General features: G+C 46.2%; 1 protein-coding gene across 6 annotated transcripts in view; it reads right to left on the reverse strand.

The window, feature by feature from the left end:
* osbpl9 (oxysterol binding protein-like 9) overlaps positions 1-25,746 on the reverse strand; it is a 291,865-nt gene that overhangs the window by 23,864 nt on the left and 242,255 nt on the right. For all 6 annotated transcript variants that reach the window (XM_038794259.1, XM_038794260.1, XM_038794261.1 and 3 more), the window contains 2 exons: positions 6,544-6,653; positions 2,459-2,577 (listed from right to left, as the gene is read on the reverse strand). In XM_038794259.1, coding sequence (XP_038650187.1) covers positions 2,459-2,577; positions 6,544-6,653 — 229 coding nt within the window. The remainder of the gene's footprint in view (positions 1-2,458; positions 2,578-6,543; positions 6,654-25,746) is intronic.

A 25,746-nucleotide genomic window follows, 5' to 3' on the forward strand; every position in this document is an offset into this window, starting at 1 on the left:
GACGCAGAGAAAGCGTTTGATAGAGTTGAGTGGGGGTACCTGTGGGAGGTGCTGGAGAGGTTTGGATTTGGGGAGGGATTCATCAAATGGGTGAGGCTGCTTTACGCGGCGCCGATGGCGAGTGTAGTAACAAATGGAAGGAGATCGGAGTATTTTAGGCTCTATCGTGGGACCAGGCAGGGGTGTCCCCTGTCCCCCCTGCTCTTTGCACTGGTGATTGAACCGCTGGCCATGGCGTTGAGGGAGTCAGGGAAATGGAGGGGTCTGGTGCGGGGTGGGGAGGAGCACCGGGTATCGCTGTATGCGGATGACCTGCTGTTATATGTGGCGGACCCAGAGGGGGGAATGCCGGGGGTGATGGAGCTGTTAGCGGAATTTGGGGGCTTCTCGGGCTATAAACTAAACTTAGGAAAGAACGAGGTATTTGTAGTGCACCCGGGAGATCAGGAGGAGGGAATTGGGAGGCTCCCCTTCAGGAGGGCAGTGAAGAGTTTCAGGTACCTGGGGGTGCAGGTGGCCAGGAGTTGGGGGGCTCTTCATTAGCTTAACTTCACCAGACTAGTGGAACAGATGGAGGAGGAATTTAAAAGGTGGGACATGGTGCCGCTATCGCTGGCGGGCAGAGTGCAATCCGTCAAAATGATAGTTCTTCCGAAGTTCTTGTTCCTCTTCCAGTGCTTGCCCATCTTTATCCCTAGGGCCTTTTTTAAAAGGGTGACCAGCAGCATCATGGGATTTGTTTGGGCGCATGGCACCCAGAGGGTGAAGAGGGTCTTCTTGGAGCCGAGTAGAGCTGGGGGGGGGGGGGGGGGCTGGCGTTGCCCAACCTCTCGGGGTACTACTGGGCGGCCAACGTGTCGATGGTGCGTAAGTGGGTGATGGAGGGGGAGGGGGCAGCATGGAAACAGATGGAGAGAGCGTCCTGTGAGGATACAAGCCTGGGGGCCCTGGTAACGGCGCCGTGGCTTCTCCCTCCCACGAGGTATACCACGAGTCCGGTGGTGGCGGCTACCCTCAAGATTTGGGGGCAGTGGAGGCGACATAGGGGAGAAGTGGGGGGCTCGATGGAGGCTCCGTTAAGGGGGAACCATAGGTTCGACCCGGGGAACATGGATGGGGGATTTCAGGGATGTATAGAGCGGGCATTAGACAGCTGAGGGACCTGTTTATCGACGGAAGGTTTGCGAGCCTGGGGGAGTTGGAGGGGAAATTTGGGCTCCCGCCGGGAAACATGTTTAGATATCTGCAGGTAAAGGCATTTGCTAGACGGCAGGTGGAGGGATTCCCTGCGCTTCCCGCGAGGGGGTGAGTGACAGGGTGCTCTCGGGGGTCTGGGTCGGGGAGGGGAAGATATCCGATATCTACAAGCTTATGCAGGAGGTGGAAGAGACGTCAGTAGAGGAGCTGAAAACAAAGTGGGAGGGGGAACTGGGGGAACAGATCGAAGACGGGACATGGGCTGATGCCCTGGAGAGGGTAAATTCTTCCTCCTCGTGTGCGCGGCTTAGCCTCATTCAATTCAAGGTGCTGCATAGGGCCCACATGACTGGGACGAGGATGAGTAGGTTCTTTGGGTGTGAAGATAGGTGTGTCAGGTGCTCGGGGAGTCCAGCGAACCATGCCCATATGTTCTGGGCATGCCCGGCATTGGAGGAGTTCTGGAAGGGGGTGGCGAGGACGGTGTCAAGGGTGGTGGGATCCAGGGTCAAGCCAGGATGGGGACTCGCGATCTTTGGGGTTGGGGTAGAGCCGGGAGTGCAGGAGGCGAAAGAGGCCGGTGTGCTGGCCTTTGCGTCCCTAGTAGCCCGGCGAAGGATTTTGCTACAATGGAAGGACGCGAGGCCCCCAAGCGTGGAGACCTGGATCAATGACATGGCGGGCTTCATTAAGCTTGAGAAGGTCAAATTCACCCTGAGAGGATCGGTGCAAGGGTTCTTTGAACGGTGGCAACCTTTCCTCGACTTTCTGGCTCAACGATAGGGTACTGGGACAGTAGCAGCAGCAACCCGGGGGGTGGGACGTTGATTATATTTGCTTATTTTATTTAAATTTGATTTATTTAATTTTAATTTATGGTTAGGTTCTCTTGTTGGGGGGTGGGGGGAGTGCGATACATGTGATGTTATGGTTTGGGGGGAATTGTGGGTGTTATGGGGCTATTAGTTGCATATTACTGCTTGTTGCTATACTTGTTGTTATATTTTTATATTTTCTGTAAAAAATTCCAATAAAAATTATTTTTAAAAAAATAAATAAATAAAAAATAAAAATGTTAACTGGATTCATAGAATAAACATTGTTGTTGTTTAAAACTACTTTTAGTTTTCTGTTGCATCACACCTGTAAAGTGGGCCCTTGTGCTCCCCATAACCAACATCTATTAAAAGTTGTGGGTCAGGTGAACTCCATGATACTTTGGTGTTCTCTAAAGCCTGGTCCATAATAGCGAGACACTCACCTTTGTCAGGTCCATGCCTAATCGGACTTGAGAGAGGAGATGCATGATGACACTCTTATGCTCTTCCACAGATTCCCCTTCACCCTCATCATCTCTCTCATCATGTGTATCAAACAGCGCTGAGAACGAAAGCAAGCAATTAGAAAGGATATCTAAAAGGGGATTAGAGTATTTTTAAATCTCCAACAATGCTTTTGGAAATTTGTTTTTACTAATTAAACTAGTTATAGTCGTTAAATAAAAAGAAAGTGCTGGAAAACTCAGCAGATCTGGCAACTTCTGTGGAGAAAGTTAATGGGTGCTATTTAAAGAAAAAATATCAGAGTCCGATTTTGGGTGTGTTTGGCGGGGTGTTTCTTGGCGCCCTCAGCACTGAGAAAGACCCCACTATTCAACGGCTTAGTTCGCCAGTGCAGGAAAACTACTTGTGAGATTCAACAGCCTTTTCGCAACACCAAGTCAGGCACGACGAGGCCGGTAAATTGCGCCCAATGTTTAACGTCCAATATTACTTGAAGCAGCAGTGGTAGTCCTTAGTTTTGTTTAAGTGATTCTTTTCATAAGGTGTGAACATCACTGGCAAGGCCAGTAATCATTGCCCATTCCTAATTTCCCTGGGAAAGTGGTGGACAGCTGCCTTATTGTACTGCTGCAGTCCATGTGGTGCAGATATTACCACAGTGCTGTTCAGAAGGGGTCTAGGATTTTGAACCTGTGACTGTGAAGGAACAGTAATATAGTTCCAAGTCAGGATGATGTGTTGCTTGGATGGAAACATGCAGATTGTGGTGTTCCCATTCATCTGCTACCCTGGTAGAGGTCACAGGTTCGGAAGGTGCTTTTGAAGGAGCCTTGGCGAGTGCTGCAGTGCATTTGTACATGGTACACACTGCTGCCACTGTGTGTCGGTGGTGGAGGAGTGAATGTTTAAAGTGGTGGATGGTCAAAAAGTCTGCTTTGTCCTGGATGCTGTCAAGCCTCTCGGGTGTAGTTGGAGCTGTATTCACCCAGGTAAGTATTCCATCACACTTCTGACGTGCTTGTAAATGATGAATAGGCTCTGGGGAGTCAGGACATGAGTTATTCACTGCAGGATTCCTAGCCTCTGACCTGCTTTTATATATTTTTTTATAAATTTAGAGTGCCCAATTCATTTTTCCAATTAAGGGGCAATCTAGCATGGCCAATCCACTTACCGTGCACACCTTTGGGTTTTGGGGGCAAAACCCACGCAAATACGGGGAGGATGTGCAAACTCCACACGGACAGTGACCCAGAGCCAGGATCAAACCTGGGACCTCGGCGCCGTGAGGCAGCAGTGATAACCACTGTGCCACAGTGCTGCCACTGGCTTGCTTTTATAGCAACGGCAATTATATGAATAATTCAGTTCAGCTTCTGGTCAATGGTAGCCTCAGGATGTTGATAAGTGGGGAATTCAGTGATGGTCACACCACTGAATGTCACGGAGAGATGATTGGGTTTTCTATTGTTGGAAATGGTCATTGTCTAGCGCAAATATTATTTATCAGCCCAAGCCTGGATGTTCTACTGTCCATGTTTGAACCAAAGCTGTTATATGATTGGGAGCTGAGTGACTCTGGTGGAATCCAAACTGAGCAGTGAGCAGGGTATTGCTGACTAAGTGCTGCTCGATAATACTGTTGATGACACCTACCATCAGTTTGCCACTGATTAAGTGTAGACTGATAGGATGGTAAATAGTCTGATTGTATTTGTCCTGCTTGTTTTTGTCGACAGGGCATACTTGGGTAATTTTCCATATTGCCAGGTAGATGCCAGAGTAACTGAACTAGAACAACATGGCTAGGGGCGTGGCTAGTTCTCCAGCACAAGTCTGCAGTACTATTGTTGGAATGTTACAAGAGTCCATAGCCTTTGCAGTATCCAGGGCCTTCAGCTGTTTCTTGATACCACATGGGAGTGAATCAAATTGGCTGAAGACTGGCATCTATGATTCTATGGACCACAGGTGGCCAGTATCGATCACCCACTCGGTACTTCTGGTTGAAAATGGCTGCACTAATGTGCTGGGCTCCCCCATCATGGAGGATGGGAATATTTATGGAGCCTCCTCCTCTTCTTATTGTTTAATTGTCCACCACCATTCATGTCTGAATGTGGCATGACTGCAGAACTTGGATGTGACCCATTGCTTGTGAGATCGCTCAGCTCTGAATATTGCATGCTGTTTGGCATCCAAGTAGTCCTGTGTTGTTCACCAGTTGAACTCATTTTATTGATATGCCTGGTGTTACTCCTGGCATGCACTCATCTGCTCTTCATTCAACCAGGGTTGATCCCCCAACTTGATGGTAGAGTGGGGGGTATGCAAGGCCATGAGGTTATAGACTGTAGTTGAATATAATTCTGCTGCTGATGGTCCACAGCACCTCGGATACCCAGTTTTACTTGATAGATATATTTGAAATCTATCCCATGTAGCACAGTGGTAGTGCCACCCAACAGCATAGACAGTATCCTCATTGTGAAGATGGGACTTCGTCTCCATAAGGACTGTGCGGTGGTCACTTTTACCGATACAGTTGTGGACAGATGCATCTCTGGCTGTTGATTGGGAAGAATGAGATCAAGTAGGATTTTTTCCTCTTGATGGTTCCTTCACCACTTGCTCAGATATGTCCTTTTCCCCAGGGCAACTCTCAACTGCCGAGCACAGTGCTGCCACTTCAGTGGGGCAGGACATACCCAGAGATGGTGATGCCTGGGACATTGCCTTTATTGTCTGTAAGATATGTTTCCATGAGTGTGACTATATCAGGATACTGCTTGATGGTCTCAGCAACACATCAGTTAAAACAAAAATTTAAGGGCAGCACGGTGGCTCAGTGGGTTAGCCCTGCTGACCCACAATGCAAAGGTCCCAGGTTCAATGCTGGCTCTGGGTCACTGTCCATGTGGAGTTTGCACATTCTCTCCGTGTTTGCATGGGTTTTGCCCCCACAACCCAAAAATCTGCAGGGTAGGTGGTTTGGCCACGATAAATTGCCCCTTAATTGCAAAAAAAAATTGGGTAGTCTAAATTTAAAAAAACATTCATTTAAAAACAAATTGGAAGATTGAGGCGGCTGGTGTGATTTTGGAATCAATTTACTAATCTATATAACTGAAAGTTTTACGTCCAGTGTATGTGCCATGTGCCTTTGAGATGGGTTTCTGGTTAAAGTTGATTAATGGAGATGCTTGAAATGTTGATACGTGGCAAAAAAACATTTATGCTCTTCGAAACATTGCAAATTTAGTGTATGTTGTAATATTCCACAAATAGAGCAGTTGTTAAAAATGTCGCATGGGACTTTCACTGCCTCTCCAGAAAGCTTACTTCCTTTTGTTATGATTTAACCATACTTTTCTGTTGCAAATTGCTATTTCAACATTTTCCAATCAATTTTACATCAATGGGCAGAATGCAGTTGCAGCCTCTTGCACGCGAGTGGCTCTAAAGCGAGATTCTGAAATCTCTCCAAACGGTTGCCCTTTTGTATGTAAAACCTTGCATTTACTGACCAACAATTGGCAACACTGAATAAATAAATGCACGCATGATGTACCTGAAAGTTATGAAAAAATTCAATAGTACTTATATATTTATATAAAAGCTGCAACATAAACAGCAAAAGATCAGAAAATTCTAGAATTAATCCTATTTGCAGAGGCCCTTGAAAGAAATCTGGAACATTATCATGTTTATTTCAATGTACTTTAGCAACACTGCTTCTTTTATAGACATACCCAGAAAAGATGCAAATTAATTTGATCATCTCTTAAGATTTGTAATTTTTTGTCTTCATAATAAAATCTCAAGACTATTAGAAGATGAAACCATCTGTTCATTTAATATTGTAGACAAGAAGTTACTATAACCGGCCTCTTGTCAGAGTTTTTGATATGAAATTACTGCAATTTGTACTTCCTATCAAAATATTATAATTTGCACCTTCAGTAATGAAGCTGGTTTAGCAATGAACCATCAATTGACTTTAGGGGACCAAGTTTTAATTCTTTTCAATTTACAGAAAGGATACAGTTTAGCAAAAACACACCTGCATCATTTGTTCCATTAGACATGGACGAATTCAGCGATTCGGTCGTGTCTGGTCGCTTCAAGCTGCCACCTGTGCTGCCGTGTGTGATCACTATTGGAGATATTGAGCTGCAAAAAAAATCAAAAATGCCATTAGAAAATGAAGTTTATTTGATGTACCTTTAAAACATTCCTGCACTGAGTGGTAAATAGTGCAGTTATTTCTAACATGCAGCAACACAACTATATTGTTTCAAGCAATCTTTCAACCCATTAAGAACTATCAAGGGCACAACTTACAAGCTTCACAGTTAATTTCCTCAGTTGCACTAATAACAATAAAAAGGCATAGCAAGCACTTGGTGACATAAACTAAATAATGATGAATGCAACATCATATAAAAGGGAGAACCGTATTATAAAGAGGTTTCTTAGCACTGAATTATTAGGTTATTAAGGCTTAAATCGACCATGGAAAGAGTTATTCAAGAAAAATTACTTTCAAAAGTCTGAGTATCCAGAACAATAGATATATATGCCGTTCATTTTGCATAATTTTCTCATTTTTGAGTAGTTGGAGGGGAGGGAGAAATGAAATAGACAATTTCTTCATTTTTTAAACAAAGCCCAAAGCAACTAATCAAAGGCATACACAAAAATAGCCTATTTTTAAAAAATGTTTAGCCCTTAGAAAAAGTAAAAACAATTATCATGATGTAAAGAAAAATAATAATGTTTAAAGTACATTTCTAGCATTTAGTGCAAATTTAAAGTCTGATGATTGCTTTCTAAAGCAGTGGTTCTCACCTGCTTCTGAGGCCACAGTTTTCCTTACACAGGTATTCTCTCCATAAAAATCAGTTTATAATTGAACATGAATATTTATTATTTTTGTTTAATATACTCTATGCGAAAGCTGCTGCTGGTGCTGAACAACAATTCTCAATTTTCATGTTAACTTTCAAACCTAACGTCACATGGCTTCCCTCCCCAATCAATACCCACTTTTTAGAGAACTTAAATTGTGCACAAATGCGAAGGCTGAAGTAATGTTTTGTGATCTTGCTATAAATGTTACCAATTGCATGTAACAAATTCTACCCCCCCCCCAAAACCTCTCCACCGAAGTGGGAATCCAATCAACAATTGCCTCTGCCATCAATTTTCCAAATCAAGTCTGGTTTTTTTTAAAAATCGGGGGAAAAGGTCCAAAGGTCCGACCCGAGCGGGAGCCACCAAATGCGCGACCTACTCCTTCACATCCGCCACCGGAAGTCATTCATTTGTTATTATTGATGGTTCCTTTCGGCCTTCTCACAACCCCTAGTTGAGAACAGAAGTGTCTCTGTGAAGGCCTGTGCCTGAAGGAGTTTTGTGATCTAGATGGCACCCCTCTGCAAACAATAGACAATTGACCATCCTGTGCCTTTGTTATCTTCAGCAAGGGCTGCAGAATTTCAGGAACTTGGGTCAGAGACTTTATTGCTAGGAAACCACAGCTGTAGCATTTCTTCTAAAACTACAATTTCTATAATCTCAGAACTACTCTTTCTAATATCTATATTATTAAAGCCACCATCCCTGAAAGTGTGGTGGAGACATATTCACTGTGGCTGTGAAAAGGGAACTGGATAATTATCTAAAGAAAAAATGAGCTCTTCCAGAGAGCTGGCATGGAAATGTCAGGCTCAATGGCTTCCTTCTGTGCTGTAACCATTCTATAATCCCAATCTTTGTTCTACAGTGCACACTCAGGTGTTTTGAAAAAAAATAAACTCATGCAAATATTCCCCTGAGAGACTCAACCATAGAGACTAGGAAATGCTCAGGTTTGATCCAAAATCCATACTAATTTAGCCTTTCACAGGGTCAACTGCCCCCATTTCAGAGTTAGGGGCAGTGAAAAGATTCACAACTGAGTACTCCAGCAAATCCTGTTGAAAATGTGAATGTATGGATTTCCAAGTGAGGAAAGAAACCAGTTAGGTGGATTGGCCATGCTAAATTGCCCGTAGTGTAAGGTTAATGGGGGGATTGTTGGGTTACGGGTATGCAGGTTACGTGGGTTTAAGTGGGGTGATCATTGGTCGGCACAACATCGAGGGCCGAAGGGCCTGTTCTGTGCTGTACTGTTCTATGTTCTATGTTCTAGTTAAGTGGCAATATCAGCTCCTTTGCCATGGTAAAATAGCTGGCCAATAATCACTGCATGGTTAGCATATGAATAATGGCAAGATAGAAAGGCAAATTTCATCTGCCAGCCAAATGTACCAACTGAATCCATAGCACCATTCACAAAACCATCACTGAATGCATGTCTTACACCATACAAGACAAAACATATTTAAACCAGTTAACAGTATAATAGTAGGGGAGGCAGTGTGCAGTGGTATTGTCACTGGTCCATCCCATAGGGTTTCTCTTTATCATTGGAATACATCTTTCATGAGTGTTATGAACTATCTCCTCAAATGTTTACTGCATCGTTACTGAACTGTCCCTTAACTGAACTGAGTGAGAAACAGCACTGAGCGAGGTGGACCCGGCCAGTTAAAACAGCGGGAAAAGGGAGACCAGCTTCAGAGTGAGAGAAACAGCACGGAGTGAGGTGGACCTGGCCAGCTAAAACAGCCACCTTCTCGGCCTTTTGGCTAAGATTTGGTATGTCTCTCTTGTGGGGACCATGAATTGGATTCAATTTGAATTGGTTTTTGGAGCAGGCAAGGAGCTGGATTATGGGTTCGCCCCTGTCCACACTCTGGCTTTGTAACGCAGAATAAGTAATAAAAAAAAACAGCGGGACAAGGGAGAGCAGCTTCAGAGTGAGGAGAAACAGCGTGGAGCGAGGCGGACCCGTCCAGTTAAAACAGCGGGAAAGGGCAGCATGTGGCACAGTGGCTAGCACTGGGACTGCGACGCTGAGGACCCAGGTTCGAATCTAGAACCTGGATCACTGTCCGTGTGGAGTTTGCATATTCTCCCCATGTCTGTGTGGGTTTCACCCCCACAACCCAAATATGTGCAGTATCGGTGTATCGGCCATGCTAAATTGCCCCTAAAATTGGAAAAAAAAAAGTGGAAAACTGAATTTATTTTAAAAAAGTGGGAAAAGGGAGAAAAGCTTCAAGTGGGAAACAGCACGGAGCGAGATGGACCCGGTCAGATAAAACAGCGGGAAAAGGGAGAGCAGCTTCAAAGTGAGGAGAAGGTAGATTGGAGGCATATACTATTTTCTAAATGATATTTAGGACTCCCAGTTCAAAATTCTCTTAAGGTTAATGTGCAGGTTCAGTCGGCAGTTTGGAAGGCAAATGCTATGTTAGCATTCACGTAGAGAGGGCTAGAACACTGGAGCAGGGATGTACTTGAGGTTTTATAAGGTTCTGGTCAGACCCCATTTGGACTATTGTGAGCAGTTTTGGGCCCTGTATCTAAGAAGGATGTGCTGGCCTTGGAAAGGGTCCAGTAGAGATTCACAAGAACGATCCCTGGAATGAAAAATTGTCGTATGAGGAGCGGTTGAGGACTCAGGGTCCATCTCGCTCTGCACTGTTTCTCACTCAGAAGCTGCTCTCCCTTTTCCCGGTATTATAACTGGCCTTGTCCTCCTCGCTCCATTAGAAGGATGAGGGGGTATCTAATTGAAACTTACAAGATACTGAGAGGCCTAGATAAAGTGGATGTGGAGAGGATGTTTCCACAAGTAGGAAAATCTAGAACCCAAGGGCACAGCCTCAGACTGAAGAAACGATTCTTTAAAAGTGAGATGAGGAGGAATTTCTTCAGCCACAGGGTGGTGACTCTGTGGAACTTCTTGCCGCAGAAAGCTGTGGAGGCCAGATCACTAAGTGTCCTTAAGACAGAAATAGACAAGTTCTTGATTAATTGGGGAATCAGGGGTTACGGGGAGAAGGCAGGAGAATGGGGTTGAGAAACATATCAGCCATGATTGAATGGCGGAGCAGACTTATGGGCTGAATGGCCTAATTCTGATCCTATGTCTCATGGTCTTATGAATGGAGGAGCATGGACGGCACATGGCAGTGGTTAGCACAGTAGCCTACGCCGCTGAGGACCTGGGTTTGAATCCCAACCCTGTAGAGTTTGCACACTCTCTGTGTCTGCGTGGGTTTCACGACCACAACCCAAAAATGTGCAAGTTATGTGGATTGCCCATGCTAAATTGCTCCTTAATTGGAGAAAAAAATAATTGGCTACCCTAAAAAAAATTTTAAATGAATGGAGGAGCAGACTTAATGGCCCAAATGGCCTGATTCTGTTCCTATATCTTATAGTGTTAACCTAACTTCCCAGTTTACTTTAGTCAGTCCCGTCTTCATACCCATATAATTGCCATTGTTTAAGTCTTAGATACACTCTTCTCTCCCTCAATCAGAATGTGAAAATCAATCATGTTATGATCACTACTACCAAGGGTCGGTTCATTTACTATGCTTTTACTTAATCCTGAATCATTGCACAGTACCAGGTCTGGAATGGCCTACTCTCTGGTTAGTTTTAGACCATGCTGCCCTGTCCCCAAAGCACACTATAAATTAATATTCCAGGTTACCTCTGACGATCTGATTCATCTAACCTATGTGTAGATTAAAATCCTGCATGATTATTGTTTCTCAAAGTTTCCATTATTTCTTCCTGTATACCCTGTCCTACAATTTAGTTAATGTTAGGAGACCTATAAACTACTCCAAGTGACTGCTTACCGTTGCTATTTCTTATCTCTACCCAAGCTGATTCTGCAGCTTGATGTTTAGATCAGCTCTAATGTCATCCTTAATTAACAGAGCTAACCCACCTCTTGTCCTTTCGGATTGCCACATATTCAGATCTCAGCCTTTGTTATTTTGCAACCATGTTTCTGTAATGACCAACAGATCATACAGATTTATTTCTGTTTGAGCTGACAATTCATCCCTTTTGTTGCAAATACTATGTGCATTCTGATAGAGAACCTTTAGTTCTGTCTTTTTACTGTTTTGGCAACCTCTAGACTTACCTGCTAAGTTTGTATCCCCTGACCCTTCCTGTCATGCTCTGATTATCTGCTGGTAAGTTTGTATCCTTTGGCCCTTCCTACCAGACTAATCAGCATAATAATAACAATCTTTATTAGTGTAACAAGTAGGTTTATATCAACAGTGCAATGAAGTTACAGTGAAAATCCCCGTACCTTGCTCCCTTGTCTTATCCACTCTCTTGAATTTATCACAGCTTCCTTCATTTGCTCCCTTGCCTCTGCTATTTAATTTAAAATCATCTTTACTACTCTAGTTATATGACTCACCAGAACACTGCTCCCAGCACAGTTCAGGTGAAGTGAAAAGGGCAAAAATTTTACAATGCAAACCAAGGTGACTGAAGATTAATTTTTCAAAGCTTTAGTGAGTGTAGGTCCAGAGTCCAAATATTTAACTTTATACTTTAAATCTTTAGCAAATAAACAAGGATAAGCACAATGGGGACACTATTGTTTTGGTCACTGTAGCTGATTTAACTGTGATCAGCATTTACAAATACTAATCACATTTCATTTCATAAATATCTTCTGCCACCTAGAACTGTAATTTAAAATCTGTATATACCCTTACATTGTAATAAATACTCGGTGCAGGGTGTTAATTTTTCTCTGCAGATCTTAACAATGTTGTGAACTTTAAGAAAGGTTACAAAGAAATTGCACAGTGCAGTGCAACTTTAAAAAACTTTTGGGTGAATTCTCCATTTCAGAGACTAAGTGCTGACCCCGGGACTGAAAAAGTTATGGAAAATAGAGGGTGAACATAGGAGGCAGGCAGGAAAGCATCAAAATCACAGAGTCTGGAGATAACAGAAGCATGATTCAGGGCTTGAGCAGTAGATGGGCTAAGATGGTCTAAATTACACACAGCATTATGTGTTTCCATACTGAAATAACAAGAACAATATTAGTGTTTCGTTTCATGTATAAAGCAACATAATATTAGTTATGTTTATTCAAAGTGGTATTGAAATTTGCATTTAGTGTAAATGCTGATTTCAAGCCATACACAGACCACTGGATATCGCAACTGAACAGTCAGCATATCTAAAACAGCCCCAAAACAATGCTTCACATTGAGAAAGCATAAAATAACCCTGAACAAGAAACATTCACATGTAGCTTTTGTTAAATTCCTTGGAGAATGTGTTAAATGGAAATAATTTATTTTCCTCTTTCAAAAATGTTAACACCCCCTGAGAATTTATGCATCACAAACTGAATACTACATGCAGATGAAGGTAGGAAAAATTACAAATATTCTTGAAAAGTGGACAGACTTAAACTTGGTTGATATTATATTGCTCAGGAGTTATCCGGGTTAGTCAGTGTAGTTGTGAACATATTCTTCCTTTTTCACATTGGTGCCACACAGATTCCTCTACATATTTATTGTTGCTTTCTTAATTTCAAACAGATTGAACCATTTTATCATATTAATATAATTTCACTTGGGTTTGTAATTGCAAGCAATACTCACAGAATGTGTTCAACCACTCAAACACAAATAGGGATGCTTAGGAGTCTGCAACATCAATCTACTTAACCTAAATTTCATGAAAAACTCATTAGTTTCCCATTCAAACAGCATCACGCTGTTCTGAGGTCTCAATCCCCTAAAAGCTCATCTTTAAGCAGCTCTATCTGTCATACATTGTTACTATCAACAATCTAAAATGGAGACTACAAACCAGCAGCTATATATCTTCTAGCAAATTATTCAGAATAACCCAGGCCAAAATCCTTTGCAACTAATTTCATAAAAGCCATAAAAAAATCTTTCTTGGCATAATGGACATCATAAGAATGTTTAAAATATGGATACATTTGTACATTTCTCAACTTTAACCACATATTTCCATTAAAATTTTAAAAGCACAAGGAAAAAAAGTTTTGCAACTCTGCATTTAGCTATCTTATGCAGGCAGCATTCGAGAATGTATGAGTGAGTGTGTGTGTGTGTGAGAACGAATAAGTATATATGTATCTGAGAGTAAAGGGTGTCTGTGTGTGTGGTGTGCCTCTGTGTGTGAGAGAGGGGAAATGTAATTACTTGGTAAGGAATTTGTGCAACTCTGTCTTCAGTGGGTATAACTTATTTTTGAGATAGAAATATTGTAAATTGATGGTGGCTAATATTTGCCAATTTTGTTTCCTTGAGAGGCGTGAGACATAGGATTTTATGACTGTCCATTTCATATATACTCAGCAGGAAATACTGAATTTCCAAGAAAGACAGTCTCTCATGAGTAATTTAATATTTTATTGTTGTTGAACAGACAGGGCATTCAACTTTTCCCACAGTGTATCCCTCTATGTAATTTATATCTGATGATCTACAATCTAGGTTAAGTTTCCTGGGGCACTCAATGAATGCATTCAATATTGAAATGTCCAATCTTCCACCACAGTAGCATTGTTGTGTTGAATTGTTTCAGAAGTATATGAAATACTCATCTTATCTCAAAAAGTCCATATTGCATATCATAAGGGAAAATGCCAAGTGAACACGGTTTTCATTTTTAAAGTTTGTAGAAATTACAGCTAAAATAAAGAGTTAAATACCTTACAAACAATCCGTTCCCATTTTCACAGAAACTATTGGAATATTGTACAAACACAAATGTGACAGCCGACTCAACGTTATACATTTAGCAAATATTTCATAAATAGATGCAAGTACTGTACTAAGAAACATTGTGGTCTAATGATTTCATGTGCTTTTATGACAGACTCCTCTTCCCCAACCCAAAATTAATGTTTCTCCTATCTATTTTTAAGAGATGTTTTGCATCAGCTGAGACAAAAGTGAGCGAGATACAAGCGCAGAATTCCTCAGTTGAAAATGTGCATTGTGTCAGCTATTTTCTCTGTTTGTGATGACTCAATCAATTCCATGCCCCGGACAATTTATTGGCTAATTAAAAATATACATAACTATTTTGAAAACAGTAGTGGAGATTTAATGAAGGAGTTATGGGAACAATCAATCATCCTGTTTTTAGGACTTCCGGTGGCAGCCATGGAGTGAGTGGTCGCATATTTGGTAGCTCCTGCTCATGGTGGTCTTTTTGTGGCCTTTACCCCAGTTTGTAGCAGGAATTTTGGAGGAAAAAGCTGTAGAAGTGAGAGCAGAAGAGAGTGACCCCTAGTTTATTTAGCGACAGACCCGAAGTGCCCGGACAAAAGCCAACCGGTTGGCTGAGGCAGGTGAAAAGCTAGCAATGCACGCAGAGATGGTGGATGGGTAGAGGCAGGGTCTAGCCCTGCCGGCCCAGTGGTCGATGGAGCAGTTGGTGAACTTCTTGAACGAGAAGTTCGACTCCGCAGCAGAAGGAAAGTTTGGAGGACCTGGCCCGGGTGGTGGACTCGATCAAGGTGGTGGTTGACCGCGTGGAGACAAGACTGGCAGCCCAGGACCGGCGGTTCAGAAGTTGGAGGAGCTGGCGGGGGAGCATGAGGAACAGTCCACCTCGATGGCAGTGGAGATGGGACTGATGCGAGACCAGCAGAAGCGACTGTTGGAGAAAGTGGAGGACCTGGAGAACCGTTCTCGTAGGCAGAACATCCGAATCGTGGGCCTAACGGAGGGGAGCGAAGGAACGGATGCTGATGCATATATTGGGAAGATGCTGGAGAAGCTGCTTGGGGAAGGTGGGTTTGACCGGTCATTGGAGGTGGATCGAGCCCACAGAGCGCTGATGTGCAAGCCCCAGGGGGGGCGAGGCGCCGAGGACAATGGTGGTACGGTTGCATCGGTTCCTGGATAAGGAACGTATCATGAGGTAGACCAGGCAGACGAGGCGTTGCAACTGGGAGGGTGTCGAGATCCATGTATATCAGGACCTGGGGGCAGAGCTAGCAAAGAGGAAGGAGAGCTTCAAAAGAGTCAAGTCAGTCCTGTACAAGAAGGGCGCCAAGTTCAGACTACTGTACTCGGCTAGCCTACGGGTGACTAATGGAGTTGTACTTTGGTTCGGCGGAGGAGGCAGTGGACTTCATGAAAGAGAATAGACTGGCAGGAGAAGGAAGACCTTGAACTTTGATGGAGGAGAATTATCATAGAATTTACAGTGCAGAAGGAGGCCATTTGACCCATCGAGTTTGCACTAGCCCTTGGAAAGAGCACCCTACGCAAGCACACGCCTCCACCCTATCTCCGTAACCCAGAGAAAGCCATGCAGACTCCACACAGACAGCGAACCAAGCCGGGAATCGAACATGGGACCCTGGAGCTGTGAAGCAGCTGTGCTAACCACTATGCTACCATGCTGCCCAGAAGTGGACTGAATGTACTGTACTGTGAAAAACTTTGGATTTTGGTGTTCGGGTTTCTTTTGTTTTTCCATTTTTCTGTTTTTAGGGGTTAGGCTGGTTTACAGATCTTTGTTAAGGGATGAGGGGTGGGTCTCCGTGTTCAGACCTTGGGAGGAATTGTTTATTTGTTTATACTTCTTGCCTTTGTTTTGACTGTTTGCACTAAAAGCGAGGTGAGGGGAATCAGTGAAGGGTAGGATGCTAGGCACCATGGACGGGCCTGCCAGGCTAGCTGGGCCGGCTAGTTCATGGAAGCGCAATGGGGGGTGAGCTGAAAATGTATGGGGGGGGGGGGGTTGGAGGCGGAGTGTGAGTGGGCGTTTTGGTTGGGGGGGGGAGAGATAACACTGCTGACAGGGAGGGGACTTTCAAAGTGGAGGAGGAGGAGGGTTGATGACGGTGGTTGCCTCAGGGCGGGCATGGGCCGAACACTGGGCTAGGAGCAGCTATGGACCGGCACGGGAGGGTGGCGGGGTGCTCCCCAACCAGAGTGGTCACGTGGAACATTCGGGGACTGAATGGGGATCAGATTAGTCCAAAGATGTGCGGGTTAGGTGGATTGGCCATGCTAAATTGCCCGTAGTGTCCTAAAAGTAAGGTTTGGGGGGGGGGGGGGGGGGGGGGGGGGGTGTTGTTGGGTTACGGGTAGATATGTGGGTTTGAGTAGGGTGATCATTGCTCGGCACAACATCGAGGGCCAAAGGGCCTGTTCTGTGCTGTACTGTTCTATGTTCCTCTATTAGGTTAAGGAAGGGATGGGTTGGGCAAGTGTTCCATTCGGGGTTAGACTTTTAGACCAGTCGAGTTCTCAGTCTGGGAAGATATCAGCTATGGCGAAGGTGCTCCGGGGGTTCACAGAGCACATTGGGGTAGGGGAGGGTCGATCCGTGGAAATTCAGGAGGCCGAGGAGTAAGGAGTATTCGTTCTACTGCTATTTGCATAAGACGTTTTTGGTGGTAGATGCTGAATATTCAGCAATAGTGGTGTCAGACCATGCCCCGCAGTGGGTGGACTTGCAAGTTAGTAAAGGAAAGGCTCAGTGCCCGTAATGGAGGTTGGATGTGGGGCTGTTAGTGGAGGAGGAGGTGTGTGAGCATGGCAGAGGCCATTCGGGAATACATAAGGATCAATGATACGGGTGAGGTGCCGGCGGGGGTGGTTTGGGAGGCACTCAAGGAGAATTCATCTCAATTCGTGCCCATAAGGAGAAGACTGAGCGGGAGGAGTTAAGACAGACTGATAGGTGAAATTTTACAGGTGGACAGGTATGCGGAGACTCCGGATGACAGGCTTCTGAAACAGCATCAGAGACTGCAGCTAGAATTTGGGCTCCTGTCCATAGATAAGGCGGTGCGACTGCTGAGGACGGTAAGGGAGGCAGTTTATGAAAATGGGGAATAAGCTAGCAGGGTGCTGGCACATCAGCTGAGGAAACAGGAGGATGCAAAAGAGATAGGGAGAGTGAGGGATACGGGGGTGGGGGATGGGGGGGCGGAGGAGGCGGTTCTGGACCCAGTGGGGGTGAATGATGTGTTTCGAGAGTTTCACAATAAATTGTATAAATCGGAACCCCCAGCCGGGGAGGAGGAGATTAAACGATTTTTGGGGGGGCTGGAGTTCCCGAGGATAGATGAGGAGTTGGTGGAGGACCTGGGAGCCCCAATTGGGCTCGGGGAGGTTATAGAGAGGTTGGGGGCGATGCAATCAGGCAAAGGCCCAGAACCAGACGATACCCGGTGGGGTTCCAGAAGCAGCTTTCCGGGCTGTTGGGGCCACTTTTGGTAAAGTCTTTCAATGAGTCCTGAATTCATTTCCCCTCGCCAACCCAAACTTTTCCTCCAACGCCCTCATACTCGGAAAGCTCCCCTCTATGAACATATCTCCCATCCTCTCAATCCCCGCTCTCCGCCATAACCGGAACCCCCCCATCCATCCTCCCCGGGACAAACCGGTGATTATCACAGATTGGGGCCCAGACCGATGCTCCCACATGTCTCCTCCATTGCCCCCAGACTCTCAGGGCTGCCACCACCACTGGACTGGTGGAGTACTGTGCCGGCGGGAATGGCAGAGGCGCAGTTACCAACGCCCCCAAACTGGTACCCTTACATGAAGCCGCCTCCAAACACACCCATGCCGACCCCTCCCCCACCACCCACTTCCTGATCATGGCTATATTAGCCGCCCAGTAATAGCTGCTAAATTTTGGCAGCGCCAGCCTGCCCTCTCCCCGACTCCGCTGAAGCATTAACTTCCTTGCCCGCCCAGACGAAGTCCGTGATCACCCTGTTGACCCGCTTAAAAAAGAACCGTGGAATAAAAATGGGGAGATGCTGAAATACAAATAGGAATCTCAGGCGGACCATCATCTTCACTGTTTGCACCCTCCCAGCCAGAAACAATGGAAGCGCGTCCCATCTCCGAAAATCGTCCTTCATTTGGTCCACTAGCCGAGCCAGATTCAATTTACGCAGCTGGTCCCATTCCCGCGCCACTTGGATGCCCAGGTAACTAAAACTTCCCTCTACTAACCTAAACGGCAGCTCTCCCAGTCGCCTCTCCTGTCACCTAGCCTGAACCACAAACATCTCACTCTTTCCCACATTAAGCTCATGAAAACCGGCCAAATTCCCCTAGAGCCCTCATGATTTCTTCCATTCCCTCTATTGGGTCCGAAACGTACAGAAGCAGGTCATCCGCATAGAGTGAAATCCTGTGCTCCACCCCACCTCGGACCAGTCCTCTCCAGCCCCTCGAGGCTCTCAGAGTAATTGGCAACGGCTCTATAGCCAGCGCAAACAACAATGGGGAGAGGGGGCATCCCTGCCTTGTCCCCCGGTGGTCTAAAATTGTCCAATGTTGTCCTATTCGTCCGTACACTTGTCCACAGGAGCCTGATACAGTAACCTGACCCAGTCGATAAAGCCCCACCCGAATCCGAACCATCTCAGTATCTCCCACAGATAGTCGCATTCGACCCGATCAAAATCTGCTCCATGAACCCTTTTAGGTCCTTTGTCATTGCTGGCACCCTGCCCGTTTTCGAGCTTGACCGATCCAAGCCAGGATCCATAACTATGTTGAAGTCCCCTCCCATGACCAACCTGTGCGAGTCCAGGTCCATATCTTCCCCAGCTACCTCTTTATAATCTCCACATCATCCCAATTTGGCGCATACACATTTACTAATACCACCTGTTCCCCCTCTAGCTTCCCACTGACCATAATGTACCGACCTCCCACGTCCGAGACTATTCTACCCACCTCAAACACCACCCGTTTACTGATCAGGATCGCGACCCCTCTAGTCTTTGAATCTAATCCTGAGTGAAGAACATGACTGACGCAGCCTTTCCTCAGTCTAACCTGGTCTGTTACTCGAAGGTGCGTCTCCTGCAGCATTACCACTCCGCCTACAATCCCCTAAGATGCGCGAAAACACGTGCCCTTTTGATCGGCCCATTTAACCCTCGAATATTTCAGATGATCAGCCTAGTTGGGGGGCTCATTGCCTCCCCCCCCCCCCCCCCCCGCCGATAAGCCATCCCCCTTTTTAGGCCCACCTCCAGCCATGCTCCACGCCTCAACCGGCTCATCCCCAGGCAGCCCCCGCCCCCAACCTCCTCTCTGTCCCTCAGCTCAAGTTCCTCCTTCGTCAGCAGAACATTCGCCCTCCTCCCCCCTAGTAACAACACCCTGTAACCCAACCCCTTTACTAAACCAAGCATATGACCCCCCCCCCACCCCCCCGCAAGAGCTAGCTCGCCCAGCTGGCTTGGTGGCCCCCATCCCCAGATAGTCTCCCACCTATTGTTCCCTCCCCACCTCCCATTCATACAAACAAACTCCAGCATCAAACAATCCCCACACAATTACCCAACTGAAAAACACCAAGATCAAAACAATCACACCTCTATCCCCCAACAGTGCAAATGAAAACCTTGGGCGGAATTCTCTCTCTCTCTCCCCCCCCAAGGCGCCGAGCGAGTCCCGCCACGCCGCCCCGGCACCCGCACGCGATTCTCCCACCCCCCACCCCAAACCGGCGCGGCGAGCTGGCCGCTGGGAGAATCGGCGCTAGCCGTTTGTAACGGGCGAGCGGCAATTCTCCGGCCCAGATGGGCCGAGCAGCCTGCCCAACACGACAGGGTCCCGCTGGCGCCGTCCACACCTGGTCGCTGCCGGTGGGAACAGCGCGGGAACGCTGGGGGGTGGGGGGGCTCAAAAGGGGTCTGGCCTGCGATCGGTGCCCATCAATCGGCGGGCCGGCCTCTCTGAAGGAGGACCTCCTTTTCTCAGCCGCCCCGCAAGATCCATCCGACATCTTCTTGCGAGGCGGCCGCGGGGAGGACGGCAACCGCGCATGCGCGAGTGACGTCATTTACACGGCGCCACCGGCGCATGTAAATGACGCAGCACCGCTCCTAGCCCCCCGGGGGCAGGACAATAGGGGGCTGGGAGCACCCTCCGACGCCGGAGTGAAACACTCCGATTTTCACTCCGGCGTCGGGACTTAGCCTCCCGATGGGAGAATTGCGCCCCTTAACTCACTGAGCTCTACCGCTGGTTCCAAACAAATGCAAACAGCATCACAAACATCTTCCGTGAAACGCAAAACGAGAAACTTTTTACAAAATCAGAGAAACAAAAAGAAAAAAAACCAAAAACATGAACGTTGCAGCCAAGTTCAAAAGTTCTTAATCCATCACTAGCCCTTTCTTTTTTGCAAAGTCCAAGGCGTCCTCAGGTGACTCGAAGTAGAAGTGCTGATCCTCATGCGTGACCCAGAGATGGGCTGGGTATAACATCCCAAACGTCACCTTTTTCTTAAAAAGGATCGACCTGATCTGGTTGAAGCCTGCTCTCCTCCTGGCCACCTCTACACTCAGGTCCTCGTAAACCCGCAGGATGCCATTATCCCATTTACAGCTCCGTGTCTGCTTGGCCCACTGTAGAATGCGCTCCTTATCAGAGAACCTGTGGAATCTCATCATCATTGCCCTCGGGGGGGGGGGGGTCTCCCATTCGCGGCTTCCTCGCAAGCGCTCTGTGAGCCCTATCTACCTCCAAGGGCCGGGAGAATGCCCCATCCCCCAGCAGCTTCACAAACATGTCTGTGATGTATGCCCCAGCGTCCGTTCCTTCGGATCCCTCCGGGAGCCCGACGATTCTTAGGTTCTGCCGGCGGGACCTATTTTCAAGGTCCTCCACCTTCTCCAGGAGCTTCTTCTGCTGGTCCCTCAGCATCCCCACCTCCAGCTCCACCGCAGTCTGATGTTCCTCCTGCTCAGCCAGCGCCTTCTCCACCTTCTGGATTGCCCGATCTTGGGCGACGAATCTATGCTCCAACCGCTCAATCGACTCCTTTATCGGGTCCAAGCAGTCCCGTTTCTGCATAGCAAAGCGTCCCTGAATGACTTGCATCAGCTGCTCCATAGACTGCTGGGTCGACAAGCCAGAGGTCCGAACCTCCGCCATGCTGTCTTCTGTTGCACCTACAGCTCCAGCCTACTCTGTCTTTTTGTTTCTGCCCTTACAAACACTTCTAGTCCTTCCTTCCATGCACCGAAGTGGGAATTCAGTGAACAATTGCCACTAACATCCGTTTTACAATTCAAGTCTGGTAGAAAAACGGGGGGACAGGTCCAAAAGTCCGACCAGAGCAGGAGCCACCAAATGTGTGACTTACTCCTTCATTTCATTTCATTTCATAGCCACCACCGGAAGTCCTTTTTTAAAAAATATTATTCTGACTAATAATAATTTATACTGAGCCTTATAACATAAAAAAACATGAGGGTAGACCATATCATCTCTTGAATTTGCTCCACCATTCAATACGAACATGGCTGATCTTCAGCTTCAACTGCACCAAAAATCTATCCATCTCAGTCTTGAATATATAATCTATCTTACTTTTCTTTATAGCTTTTATCATGGCTTTCTGTTGTCCTTTAAAGATTTCCCAATCCTCTAGTTTCCCACTAATCTTTGCCACTTTATATGCACTTTCTTTCAATTTGATACCCACCTTCATTTCCTCAGATATTCATGGCTAATTATCCCTTTTCCTACAGTCCTTCCTTTTCAATGGTATATACTTCTGCTGAGCACTATTAAAAATCACTTGAAGTCCTCCACTGTTCCACCATAAAGTCTTTGCTCCCAGTCTACCTAAACCAACTCCTTCCTCATCCCATTGAAGTCTCCTTTGTTTAAGCACAAGACACTGGTATTGGATTTTACCTTCTCACCCTCCATCTGTATTTTAAATTCAACCATACTGTGATCACTCCTTCCGAGAGGATTCCTAACTATAAGATCATTAATTATTCCTGTCTCATTCACAGGACCAGATCTAGGTAGCTTGCTCCCCCGTAGGTTATTACATTACATATTGTTCGAGGAAACTATCGCGATTATGTTCTCTGAACCCCTCTACAAGGTTGCCTTGACCGACCCTGTTTGACCAATCGGCATGTAGATTAAAATCGCCCCATGATAACTACTGTACCATTTTTACATGCATCAGTTATTTCTCTGTTTATTGCCCGCTCAACCGTGATGTTATTATTTGGTGGCCTATAGATTACACCCATCAGCGACCTTTTCTCCTTACTATTTCTAATTTCCACCTAAATGGATTCAATCTTTTTGTCCATAGAACCATATAATCTCTCACTACCACCCTGATGTCATCCTTAAATATCAGAGCTACATCATCTCCCTTACTTTCCTGACTGACCTTCCAAATAGTCTGGCTCATCCTCCCTACAGCTTTTTTCCTCATCCACGCAGAGAGCAAGTATCTCATACCTGTTGGACAAGGTCAAGAGCTGACGCACCTCCGTTCATAAATTCAGGATCCCTCTACCTGCTTCACTCGTAGTCACCCCTGCTATCCCTGACTGACTTTGAGGCACTTAATCTACGGGGAGTGACCACCTCCTGAAACAAAGCGTCCATGTAATTCTACCCCTCCTGGATGTGCCGCAGTGTCTGAAGCTCAGATCCCAGCTCATCAATTCTGAGCCGAAATTCTTCGAGCAACCAACACTTCCTGCAGATGTGGTCACTGCAGCTCGCAATGGGATCTGCCAGCTCCCACATCATACAGCTACAGCACATCACCTGCCCAGTCATTTCTACCTAGTTAATTAATTTATTAATTAGTTTTGCAGTGTCCTCCTTCAAATCCTGCAGACTAGTCTCCAGCCCCCGATACAGACCATGTGATCTCCAGGGAGAGGTGAAAAAACCAGAGTTAAAACCCAGGACCAATATGGGACAAAACTCTGGGAAAATTCCTCTCCGATCCCTTTTGTGATCAAAATGAGTTCAGGAGGTCACTGTAGCCAGGATGATATTTAAAATGAACTTTCACCTCCCTCTGTGCTAGTTAAAATGAACTACTTTAACTGTTGAGTCTACGACCAGCTCATACTTGTCAAAGTGCTCAGTCTGAACTATCAGCAGCTGTGGGGATTTTACTGAAATCAAACGGGTCAGTAGATTCTGGTTGCTCCCTCCTTCCTTTGATATAAAAGTTAGAATTCTAGAATCTAGAGAAGTTCAGAAAATTAGGAAGAACGCACCTACAGCTTTCTCACTTTAAAAAAAAATCAATCAGATTCTGGAGATTTATTATCGTCAGTCCTCTTATTTTTTAAACTTATATAAAATCCACCAAGTGTCTTCTCTTAGTTTATTTCTACGATCCCTTACTGCTGGTTTGTCATCTTCCTCCACTGAAAACACTCATTTAATAATCCTGCCATTTCCTCACTGGTTTTCCTTGCATCTACCTTTAATAAGCCCACATTCTCCATAACTACACTTCCCTTTATATATTTAAAACTTTAAGCTTTGATATCCCTTGCACTTTTTCTTAATATTACCTTATGGCACCATAATTTTTAGCTTCCTTGTTTTCCTTAGCTCTCCCAGCTCGCTGGATTTACACCGTTCTTGGCATTTGTGCAAGCCTACTCACTTGATACTGTGTCTTACCTCATTTGTTGATCATAGATACTTAACTATACACATTGAACCTTTGCCTTCTAATGGTATCTACTAGCTTTGCATTGTACCAAATCTTTCTTGAATACTTGCCACTGTTTAACTCTAGGTTTACCCATTAACAGTTCTACTTAGTTTACTCTGGTCAACTAATTTCTCATCCCTTAAGCGTTTTCTTTACTTACATCTACTGTTCAAATCGAAGATCAAACTGAATCATATTTTGTTCACTAGTTGCAAGTTGCTCCCTCACTCGACTTGTTGATTAATTCTGGATTGTTACTCAGTAGTGATTCTATCAAGGCTCTTCCCTTGTTCATTCTGAAATGTATTTGATGGAACCATCAATTCAGCGAACACGTGCAGTTGCATCTGAACAGAGGCTTTAATACACTTACAACAGAGCCAGCCTATTCGTCGTTGAACTTCAGATGAACTGCAGGCTGGCTCTAAGGCACTGATCTTTATACATCGGCCCCAGGGGGAGGAGTCCTGGGCGGAGCCAAGGGAGGAGCCCAGTACAAGCTCTTGCGTACTCCCAGAGCGACTCCCCCTGGTGGTCGGATAGTGCAACTGCACTTACAATGGTGGATAGTGAACATATATACACAGAGTTATATTGGCAACTATATACAGCATTGATCTTACAACGGGTAGATAACGAACATATATACATGGAGTGATATTGGCAACTATTTATAGTGTGAATCACAGTCACCACATTCACCCCCTGTTAAAAAAATCAAGTCCGGCGGGGGTGATGGCTCAAAGAGTCCGTCTGTCCGGTGGACGAATTGTCCGTTTTGATCTGCGGAGCACCGGGGTTGCAGCCTCTTGCGGTGGCTGGGCGGGCGTCGAGGTCTGGGGTACGGTTGCCGACTCCAGGGAGAGTCTTGTCCGAGCCTCATACACCTCCTGGTCGAATGGAGGCTGGGGGCGCGGGGGGCGGGCTGGTGCTCGGGACTGGTGGGATGAGCTCGCAGAATCGGGGACGTAAAGGGGCGGCCGCATAGGGAACGGGGAAAGGAGTTCCTCGGTGGGGGTAGATGGGGGGCTGGATCCAGCGGGTGCCAGGTCCCGGAGGGATACTGTGTCCTGGCGACCGTCCGGGAACTCAACAAATGCGTACTGTGGGTTGGAATGAAGCAGGCGCACCTTTTCAACAATGGGGTCAGTTTTGTGCGCCCTGACGTGCTTCCTTAGGAGAACCGGGCCTGGCGCCCTCAGCCATGCCGGAAGTGAGACCCCTGTGGTAGTGCCCCTGGAAAAAATGAAGAGCCGTTCGTGGGGGGTTTGGTTGGTAGCTGTACACAGGAGGGATCTAATTGCGTGGAGCGCGTCAGGGAGGACTTCCTGCCATTGGGAAACTTGGAGCTTTCTGGACCTGAGGGTCAGTAGGACGGTCTTCTAGACCGTCGCGTTCTCCCTCTCCACCTGTCCGTTCCCCCTGGGGTTATAACTGGTAGTCCTGCTCGAGGCGATGCCCTTGTCAAGCAGGTACTGACACAGCTCGTCACTCATAAAGGACACACCCCGGTCGCTGTGCTCGTAGCTGGGGAAACCGAACAGGGTGAAGACACTATGCAGGGCCCTAATGACTGTGGGAGGTCATATTGGGGCATGAGATGGCGATGGGGACTCGGGAGAACTCGTCAATAATGTTAAGGAAGTAAATGTTTTTGTTAGTGGAGGGGAGTGGCCCTTTGAAATCGATTGCAAGGTGTTCAAAGGGCCTAGAAGCCTTGACCAGGTGGGCCCTGTCTGGTCTATAGAAGTGAGGTTTGCACTCCGCACAGATCGGGCAGTCCCTGGTGACCACTTTTACCTCCTCGTTAGAGAAAGGCAGG

This window comes from Scyliorhinus canicula, chromosome 4 (genome assembly GCF_902713615.1).
Source record: "Scyliorhinus canicula chromosome 4, sScyCan1.1, whole genome shotgun sequence".
NCBI classification, from domain to species: domain Eukaryota; kingdom Metazoa; phylum Chordata; class Chondrichthyes; order Carcharhiniformes; family Scyliorhinidae; genus Scyliorhinus; species Scyliorhinus canicula.